Below are 10,901 nucleotides of genomic sequence, written 5' to 3' on the forward strand. Positions count from 1 at the left end.
TTTGTTTTGTTTTTTAAAAAAATTCTTGCTGTGTTGGAACTAGCGAGTGGTGGAGTCTCTGAAGCCTCATCAGTCACCGGGACTGTCAGGAATAGTGGTTTAAGAGGAAGCTCGGCCTGGGGCACTATACCCTGTCATCCAGTTCCCTGCCTCGGAGATAAAGATTCCAGCTACATGGGCAAACGCCTGGATCAGCCACAAATGTACCCCCAGTACACTTACTACTATCCTCATTATCTCCAAACCAAGGTATGGCTTGACCCACGTTCTGGCAATCAGCGTGGTATCCTTCTGCACTTGGGATGGGAAGCAGACAGGCGTGTGAATTATGATTTAACCCCCACCCCCATCACCTCTTCCTGCTTCTTTGAAATTAGTGACATACCAATGGAGTTAATGAGGCAGACGAAGATGTAAGAAAGCAGCAAACCCGGGAATTGTAGCTTTCTCTTTAAGGAGAGATAATAGTTTCACTTGAGTTCGGTTCCTTTGTTGTTATTTGGCAGCATAAATGGTCCTGATATGAGGAGAGTCTTTTGCAGATGGGCACGGTTTTTACAAAGCAGATCACAACAGTGATTATCAGGCACAAGAATACGATTTCAGGAGGTTTTCTAGTGAGCTGTTCTTTGTTTGTGGCTCTAAAAGGGTTTTTCCCACTGGATAGGATGTGCCAGGGTGGGGTGACTCAAACTTTTAATCGTATAGGATGAAAGAAGGGTGTGGGAAGGTGTAGGGCACCTACCAGAGTCTCTGAGAGTTTGTTTATTTTTATTTTTAATTTGCCTTGTATATTTTATTTTATATTGAGGGTGATCAGCATTCTATAGACTGCATTCGGAGCTTTTTTTTTTAAACTTTTAGAAGCTCTGTTCTTCTGTGTAGCTGCCATTAGGAGGCCTGAGTCTTGAAAAGAAATGAAACGTAACTGATAATAATTGGACTTGAATTGGTTACATACTTTAGGCTTTATGTGTGTGTGTGTGTGCTCAAATGACCATTAGGGGCCCAGAGGCAAGCCCAGGTAAGTAAGCAGTGGGCAGTACCTACCCTGAACTTTATCCTGCAGTTAAGACATGAAAGACTCTCAGGTGTGAAATCATGGCTCCAATTTGTCAATTAAATTGGACTTGATTAGGGGGGAAACATGTTAGTAGAGTGACCACCTCGAGCGTATGGGTGATATCATTTTGTATTGCATTAGCATTAGCCAGGCTCCACCGTCTTCTTAATAAATAAATATGCCGAGAGTGAATGAGGCATGCCTGAATGATCTGTGCTGTCACCAGGACTCGGTGATGTGATTAGGGCTTGGTAATTCATGCTGTAGTTATCTCTCATTTATTTTGTCTCATCAAACAATGCCTATTTGTAAACCAGACTGGCAAGCAGACTTTCAGTATTGTAGCAAAGATTGTTGCTTTATTTTTTTTTCTTTTTCAATTGCTTTATAATCCACCCTGCCCCTCCAAGGTCGACTCACACTATTTGCCTTTGTGAGCATTTAGTTTGTGCTGCTGATGCTTAAATAGACTAGCCCTCCTGCTCGGCGCCTTGAGTTTTAACTCTTTGGGGGTATTAGGTAGAGAATGCTGCCTGACATTCTTCAAGGAAATGGCAGAGCAAGGACAAGTTAAAAGGGGAAAATGTACAGTCATTTCTCATCCCTCAATGAAACAAAAACAATAAACTCAAAGGTTGCATGAAAAATATCAGACATTCCATCCCTTTTACTCATTTGGCTAAATTTTTCCAAGTGTTTCGAAAATTACACTTTATTTTGGGTCCTTGTTTTCTACTATGGTGTATATTCAGAAAAGAAACTTTAGATGGAAATGAATAACATAATTGTTTTTCTGTTTGAGATTTATTTTAGCCTATTGCTAACAGGAAATTGTGAATGTTATGCACATTTTTTCAGACGCGGGGTGCAGGATGAGCTGTACTAGTAGAAAGTATGTATGTGTGTGAGACAGAGCGGGAGAGTGGAATGATGAGGGAAAAGAGCCTGAAAAATAGAGAGGGAGATTTTAGATATCTGTTTTGGAGTTCTATGTAGTTTAGTGTTGTATAGACAGGCAGCATCTGGATCTTGTTACTCTCAAACTAGCCAACGCCATCAACTTCTGGAACATTTTTAAAGAAGTTAGATCCATTAGGCGTCCTATGTTGATATTTGGATAATCAGATCAGGGTACTAGGGAATGTAAGATCAGCTACTTTGCCTATCATGGTAGTTCATATTGATTATTATGTTGTAAAATGTCGATAATGCTTTGAAGTTGTCTTGTGTTGTTACGGTGGCTCTGAAATGACAGACATTAATAGCATTCCTGGAAGCTGAAGATGTGAAGACGTGCCCTGTTTTGAAACTTGCATAAAGAGGAAATGAGATGAAGAGTCAATGTGCAATCATATTTTATAATGTGGATACTGGGGACTTTCTGACAGGGTTAATCGTATACAAGGAAGCACCGTCATGTTTCAGTATGACAGGAAAACAACTAGGTTATTTCCACATCACATTTTGTTCCTGCTACATGTATACCTCAAAATATAATTTATAATAATTGTAAATAAAGTACATGCTGCTTATATTTATTTGGTAAGCCTGGGTGGAATTGATAAAATCCACTCTTTGTAGCCTTGGCTTATAGTTATAATTCAATTTTAAAATCATAGCTCTTCAAAATGATGCTGATATGTTAAGAATACTTATGTTTGATAAAAAATATAATTCTATCACATTCTGGTGATGTCATGTCTTAATTTTTTCTCTTAATTGAGGTAGGTTTTTTTCCTGACAATCCACAAGGGCTGTTTTCTGTCATTAGTTTTTTTGGGGAAAATCTTCATGGGATTTTAAATGATTGAAATGTTTATTACTGTATTCTTTCAGAAAATGCACAAATGCTGAACTCTTTTTCTGCTTGTATAATGCTAAATACATCTGCTATTTTTTAACGATACAATGAAAATGAGATTTAAGAAATAAATGAAGATGTTTCCGTTCCCTGAAATACACAGTAAAGTTTGAGAAGAACTTGTGACACTTCCATGCCTTCTTTGCTCCTATTATTTTTCATTGCATTGGAACCAACCTCTCAACTTGGCTTCTTTAAAAATATATGATTATGCTCCATCCCTTCAAATAATTTTACAAATGTTGTATATTAGGAAAATGTACATGTAAGTTAAGATGAAAACCCAGTGGTTGACTCATAGCTATAAGGTATAGCAGTGTTATCATCCTATGCATTTTCACAGCTCACATCTTAAAAGTTGTCATTTGTCAATTTCCTTTTTAATGAATTCTTTTCTACCAAAAGAAGCAATTTCAAAGAGGAACATTACTTAACAAATAATGAAGTAATCTTATTGACATGTTGTAATATTTAAATAAGAAAGAGCTGGATAAAAAAAATAGTTTATCAAGGCAAATTTGCTGTTTGAAGGGACCACCCAGAATAATCTGTAAGTTTTAGAGAAAGAGGGTTCAAAGAATAGTTCATTAGCTTAAGGGCAAAATACAAAATGTTTGACTAGTTGTAATCCAACATTATTCAAGTAGTTTATCACCCATTCCAAAAAACCAACTTGTTGCTGTTGAATTATGAGTTCCCAGGTGAATTTCCTTCTGAATTTTTGAGGTAGTTGTTGGGGGGATACTTGAAAAAAAAGTTAGTTGAACTGGGTCAATTAAAAAGAGGAAAACCTGGTTACAGCCTGGTGAATTGATATTTTTCAGCTGAGAAATAGATATTTCTCTCACATATATTTGGAAAACTTTAGTCATCTTCATAAAACTTAAAAAGTCGCTTAAGCCCACACAGCAAGTTTCTTCTTTCTGCCTTTTCCACACCCGTAGAAGTTCACTGTGTTTCTACCAATCCAGTGCACAGTTTCTAATGATGTTGCTCTTACATGAACTTACTGCATCCCCTTCTTTGACCATCCGGTTCTGCAGAAGGTATTGAAGAAAGGGGTTCAGACTAGTGGACCCAAATAGAATTTTCTTGGCTGGTGATACTCAGATTGTGTTCTGAGCCTGGTATGAAGAAGGGACCAGGTGTAAGGAGTAATTAATCAGCTGCAATTGATTTCAGGCTGAATATTCAACCATCTGCAGCCACCCGTCTCTAAAAGTCTAGCTGTAGCACAATTGATTGTGCCATAGAATGAGCAAACACTTGAAAACACAAGGAGAGGGGGTAGGTGAAGGAAGAGAGGCCTCCACAGGGCAAAGGATATTCTTAACGATGTGAATGTACAGATCCTTCAAAAGCAAAACAACTCTGTAACACAGACCTTACACGTTAAAATGTAGAAAATCTTGCAGAGGGAGGGAATGAGTTTAGAATTTCCTTAGTACTTCCTGCCTCAGATTTGCACTGATATCCAGAGTTGGTAACTTGCCAGTTGTTTTAAAACAGCCTTGAAAACTCCAAAGTTCTGTTTTCCTTTGAAAGCCTGAAACATACAAAACTGGTTTTCTAAAAATCTTTCAGGGATAGAATTTTTAGGTACAACTCCACATATTTCCTTTTGCTTCAGGGGGTAATATAATAGTGTGAAACTATGATAGCATGAAACTATGATAAATCCTGTTTGTTTCATTTTAGACTGTACGGAATTTTTAATTGGTTTTAAATAAGAGGAAAACAGAATCAAGAAGCCACCCGCGTTTCTTAGTTTTTTTTTTTTTTTTTCTTTTTTCTAAACTCCCCCAAACCTTAATTATCAATGGGATTGGACGCAATTCCAATGCATATTTTCCTTTTATTTTTTTCCGTGATACATTGTTTTTACAACACTAAGTTTGGTGCCTACTTAAAAGGAGTAGAAATGTAAAAAGTTCACGGTATTTTTTTCTCCAGAATGGATTCAGACTTAAGGAAACACATCTTGTATATTTGACAACATCTTTCTAAAGCATTTTCTCTTCACTTTATTCCAGTTTGGAGAAAAAAATAGCACAAAATTATTTCCATGAAATAATAAAATGTATTTGAGGGCTGGTGGAAGGGACAGTTTGCAGGGAGGGACACAATATGCAAGGAAGGACACAAGTTCATTCCAGGTCTTTCTGGCTTCAGGAATTCTGGAGAGCTTCATTTTTGTACTAATATGATTTTACACAATTCTTTTTGACATTATCAGTATTTTGGCAGAGAGACAGCTCAGTCACAATTATGCCCAGGCCAAAGTCTAAAAGCAAAACAACAGAAGAGTATTTTCCTTTAAAATGAAACTTTTTTAATGTCAAACTTTTTATACAGAGTAAATGGTTGATGTTTATTCAAAATTGGCTTCAAGTACTACATTGAAATTGTTTTGTAACAGTCTCATAAGCCGCAGCTGTATGTGATTAAATAGTGTAATATCAAAAGCATGTGAGAATAGACGTTTTTATGCTATAGCTGTTGCACAGCAAGAGTGCAGATGGAACTGATGGGAGACCAAAAGCAAAAATGTATTCATGTGGTGTAATATGTGTGTTGAGGATATGTGTTGCTATTTTTTGCAGTGGTGGGAAAATGTTGAACTATTTCGGATGTGCTTAAAAAATATCCTCTCAGAAAACGGAAACAGACATACAATACCATTTTTAAAATATGTAGTGGATCATGCCATTTAATTAGAAAACACATTGGTGCTAAATAGATCTGAAACCAATTCAAACGGAAGGATGAAAATTACTCCCATTGAGCACACATTCAAAAAGCAAAAGTGACTTTCTCATTTCTGTTTTGAAATTATATTTTTCTTTTTTGTTTTTTTACTACTTTAATCTGTAGAACTATTGTAAGAAAACCTTCAGCCCATTTATACCTAAGAAAGTGTGTTAGGTAATAAGAATCAGCAACTTACTGTTGGCAAAATAGGTGGCAGTGATTGCTTTTTAAAGATATTTGGAAATATGATGACATTCAGTGTTGTATAAGTATTCATCTTTTCTTACCAGTGTTAAAACTTACAAAGCGACACAAGGACACACAACTTCTGCTTCTAATTTCTGTAGCAGGGATGTTATTGTAAAGACGTGTCTGGTTTTCATGAGATGATTTAATATAGTGTTTTTGAAATAATAATCCTTAATAAAAACTAATAACATTTAGCTTCCTAGAGATAATAAATCTATAGGACTAATCATACTAATCATCATCACTATTCATATGTGATTGTTTTCAGGGCTTTGAAAAAGCTTATAGAGTTGGCCATTTTCAGATTTCAGATTTTAGACACTAAAAGTAATTTTAAAAAGAAAAAGAGAGTGTCAGACTAAGATAAGTTAAATTTTGTTTTGTTTTTATTGTTTTTTCTTTTAAGTTGATATTGGCAGATAATCTAGTCACATTCAAAATGTTTTAGCCATGTAGGTTTATTAATCAGGGACTATATATTAAGTGGAATTATGAATAAAATTTTAATAATTATGAATAAAATTTTAATAATTCAAAACCAATTCCTAATAAATATCAAATTTCAAAAGTTTAGATAATAAAATAAAGAAAATAGATTCTATTCTTTTGTGCGGGAATACCCTGATTTGTCTGTCAATGCATTGGTTTCTAGTTCGGGTTCCTTCTCTAGGATCCCTTCCATTATGAGATAGATGAGCCTTCTTTGGTATCTTAGTGGTATTTTCAGGTGACCTCGGTTTTGTGTCATTCATGATTTTTTCTTTGGTTCCTGGATGCTTTCCACAGAGCAGATCAAATGCTGCTTTATTGGCTCTCTAGTGATTGGACAGATTTAACTGTCCGCATCCTTTCACACATCTAAATCCAGTACACTGAGAGAAACACGTCCATCACTCGGGAGTGGGTGGTTAGCAGTTCCCAGCAGTGGAACAAAATGACAGGCATTCTTTAATCATGATCTTTTCCACTTTTGTTGTGGTGGTTACATTTTTCTTTTGAGTGGTAAAATTAAGGTGTACCCAAAAACTTAATTGTGATAGTATGGTGCTTCACTTTTCTTCATTTAACTTCCTCTCTACAGGTGGTGTAGAGCTAAATGGTTATTCACGTTAGGCTAACCCAGTTGAGGTAATGAAGGAGACTAAGATTGTCACATTAAAATACTGACAACCTTAATTTCATCAATGATTACAAGGACTCAGTGTAAATATAACAATTAATGAAAAATTATTTTGACTGGATCCAAAACCTACAAATTTGCAAAACCTACAGTCTCTAAATCTCAGAATAGTAGCCAAGAAAATGTGAGAACTGAATACTGGGGTTACTACAGTACAGGGTATTGTAGGAGGGAAATTGCTTCTCAAGCACATCTAAACAAGAAGATTATCTTTTCTTCTTTTTCTTTGGAGATACACTGTTTGTTTCCCAAAAAGCCCTGTGAGCTGAATTAATGAAAGCAAATGACATATACTATTTTAATTGATTAAGCTTTGAAAAATTATACATTATTTTCATATAACTTATTCCGTAAGTTGCTATTATGCTTGCTTCTATGAGCATAGTTGGAGTATAAAACAGGGAAGATGATCCTTTGGGAAAACTGGTTTCTATTCATATGAATCTGTGTATTCATTTATTCATTTGTGAAATGGATGAAATGACCCCAACCTCAACAGTATATTATAGTGGCCTCTGCTATGGAAGGCAGGTATGAAGTTGCTGAGCTGCTTAAAGAAAGGTGCTTCATAAATAAGTAGCAGTGTTATCATTTCTGAAGACCCCAGCATATTCGTATTTACTTTATTACAGCCTCAGCTCTGAGGGACGTAGTCTGTCTTTAACACAGAAGAGAGTTTAAGGAGCTCCTCAAATGTGTAAAAACCCGTTTCTATTCGCATAGCTCTTCACCACATAATCATTGAAAATTATGTTGTAGAAGAATATTTGGTGATGGGGGAATGTTTATAATATATCAATGATTTATAATATATCAAATGGTTAAAACTATGTTCCTCATATATTTATAATATATCGAATGGTTAAAACTATGTTCCTCATATTATAAAAGCATAAGGAATGCAATGATAGACATATAAAAGGGCTTAAAGAAAATATATCAAATTCTCAAGGAAAATTAAAAGTAAATGAACGCTGAATTTTGTTTCCTGAATGATAAATACAAAAACGAGACTTGACTACATACCCTACTAGTCAAAGCAACCCTAATAGTGCCCTTTTCATATAACTTATTCCATAAGTTGCTATTATGCTTGCTTCTGTGAGTATATTTGGCGTATAAAACAGGGAAGACGATCCTTTGGGAAAACTGGTTTCTATTCATATTAATCCGTGTGTTCACTTATTCATTTGTGAAATGGATGAAATAACTCTGACCTCAACAGTATATTATAGTGGAGCATAATGTAATAGTATATTATAGTGGAGTATCAACAGTATATTACAGTGGAGCATAATATCCTGTTGTGTGGAAACTAAGGTATAATAGGGGAAAAGTAAATCTAACAATATTTTAAATATGGATAATAATAGTTTTAGGAAGTGATTTTTAAATTTGTTTTATAATTAACTTTCCTATCATTATATTATGGGGTTAAGAAATGGATATATTCAATACACTAGATGCAAATGATCTTCTGGTCGTCTTAGCTGATAATTTTCAAGCTGAATATAGATCATGCATAGAATTTAATAAGAAAAAGGGTGTTTTTTTGGAGACATCTTATTGTTTTTTAATCCTGTGTACTGCTACTTAGTCATTTTCACTGATTGATGACAATGTAATGAAAAGTGAAGTGGAAAACAGAATGCTAACTATCTGGTTTTCTGAAACTGGTTAAAGTTATTAAAAGCTTTTCTTATGTACGTGAGTTGTATTTGAAGCTATTGTTGATGTCTGTAAATTCTCATGTTGCTTTTTTTAAGACTTATCAATCATACAAATTAGATGATGACACCCAAAATATAACTTAAAATAAAGGTAACTTCGAATTCAAGCAAATCTGTTTTTAAACTAGTTTTGAGTAGGTGAAGTATTTAAAGCATTTAAGAGAGTTGGAATAATTTTGGTGACCTTCTTTGCTAATAATTCATCTCATCTCCATATTTATGTAAAGTTTCAGAGGTTGTTTTGTAGGATAGCCAACACTCAAATATGTGACAGACCTGTGGTGTTTCATTTCTTCTTGAAAGCTGTAAGAAAACCACATTTCGTTTTCCTTGACTTGGTGCTAGTCCATTGGAGGGTGGTGACAGTCCATGCATTAAGCCTGGTCTCCCGTCCATTGACAATGTACACCAATTCAGACTGCATCTTTAGAAATAAAAAGTTGCATTTTTAGTCTGAGGTAGGTAGGGAATCCTGGAAAGAATAAAATTCTGATGTCCTTTTTTCAATTTATTTAAAAAAATTAACCACTGCTTTTAAACTTCATGATTTACCTGTTGAGGACAAGTTGGCTTCATGTTGGCAATGGAAGTTTCCCTTTCTGACTTGTGTTTAACTTTGTTGTTAAGCTGGAAAAACACAAGAAAAAGCCAGTGAGAATAGGTGAAAGAACATGGAAGAATTTCTCTTCAAGTTTTGCTATTTCCTATAACAATAGACACGTTTTTAGGCCTCCGTCCCACATCCAAAGAAACATATTAAAGTGCACTATCATTCACTACAAAGTTTAATGATTTCACAATACTATGTTGAAAAAGCTTTTATATTTTTGCTCTGGAAACACAGAGTTCAAGTGAATTTAATTGATGTGTATCTGTGAATTTGGAGGCATCTTGCATACATGAGTATTCTTGCAAACTGAAAAACACCTAATCCACAAGTGTTTTTGAGGTACAAAGAGATTATTAGAAGACTCAGTGGACCAATGAATAAAGTTGACAATGTGTTCTGTTTTGTGGATATGCATATAAATGTTAATTGATTTTGGATTTGCAGTTTTTCTTTTCAGAGTTTGGAGGCAATCCACTTGTTTCCCTGCATCAGTGTTTTTGTAGATCCTTTAAATGGTCAGAGCATCTAAAAAACTGGCCTTATCTTTCACTATTGTGGCCTTTTGGCACTGAAGATATCTCTGTATTTTAGTAATCCCAAATTTCCTGGGAGGGACATGCAACAGCGCAGTGTATTGGAAAATGTCATTAATATTCTTTGGCTGAAATATTTCAAAAGCAGACACATTGGGATTGACCTTTGGCAGTGAGAGCAACTGGGAATTCCAGGTCTGGGTGCCAGGTTCACAGAATTTTTTATTGCGTAATTGGTGAAATTGTTTACTAGAAACAGAGCTTAAATGTAACAGGTGTTTCCCTGGGGCCCCGTCTTAAGGGAGTAGGCAAGAGGCAAATCAATGGCACACTACTTATTCTGTGGCATAATCTTTTTAAATTCTTCTGTCTCAAAATAGGGTCATATATTTTTTATGTGTATTAAATATGACACTTCTTCCTTTTCACCAGTTCCCATGGTTATTTACCTAAGATAACATCTCCTGGTGTCTAGAAGTCTCTCTCAGCCCTGGAGAATATCTATGTGCCTTTCAAAGAACACATGTCTCTACAGGTATGTGCACTGCAACTAGACCCACCATCTCTCTCACAAGTGGTTGGGCAACCTGCAGATGCTGCTACTCCAGCCATAAGCCAACTCCGATGGTTTCCTTCATTTTCACTCTTATCTCAGTGTTACAAGAAAATCAGGATCCCAAGCCTAGACGTAGCCGTCCTCCCCCATCTTAAGAAAGAATGTTTTCTCACTCTAGCTCCATACATATCCTCATACCTGAAAATTTACACCATCCCCCAATGCTGGAGGGAAAATTCTCTCATAATCACCCTATGTTTTGATTCTCCATCTAATTACTCAATTTTACTTCCCAGCCCTCTAGACAGATCTCACTGAATTTCATCAGCAGATGCAATGAATCAGCTTTGATTGTCTCTCTTACACAT

The 10,901-nt window shown here is 35.4% G+C and overlaps 1 protein-coding gene across 12 annotated transcripts in view; it reads left to right on the forward strand.

The window, feature by feature from the left end:
• Window positions 1–6: 6 nt before the first annotated feature.
• The window catches only part of RBMS3 (RNA binding motif single stranded interacting protein 3), a 764,636-nt gene continuing 753,741 nt past the window's right edge, over window positions 7–10,901 (forward strand). For all 12 annotated transcript variants that reach the window (XM_037727769.1, XM_037727772.1, XM_017498262.2 and 9 more), the window contains exon 1: window positions 7–249. In XM_037727769.1, coding sequence (XP_037583697.1) covers window positions 175–249 — 75 coding nt within the window. In that variant the 5' untranslated portion in view covers window positions 7–174. The remainder of the gene's footprint in view (window positions 250–10,901) is intronic.

This window comes from Cebus imitator, unplaced genomic scaffold, assembly GCF_001604975.1.
Source record: "Cebus imitator isolate Cc_AM_T3 unplaced genomic scaffold, Cebus_imitator-1.0 Scaffold239, whole genome shotgun sequence".
Classification (NCBI taxonomy): Eukaryota; Metazoa; Chordata; class Mammalia; order Primates; family Cebidae; genus Cebus; species Cebus imitator.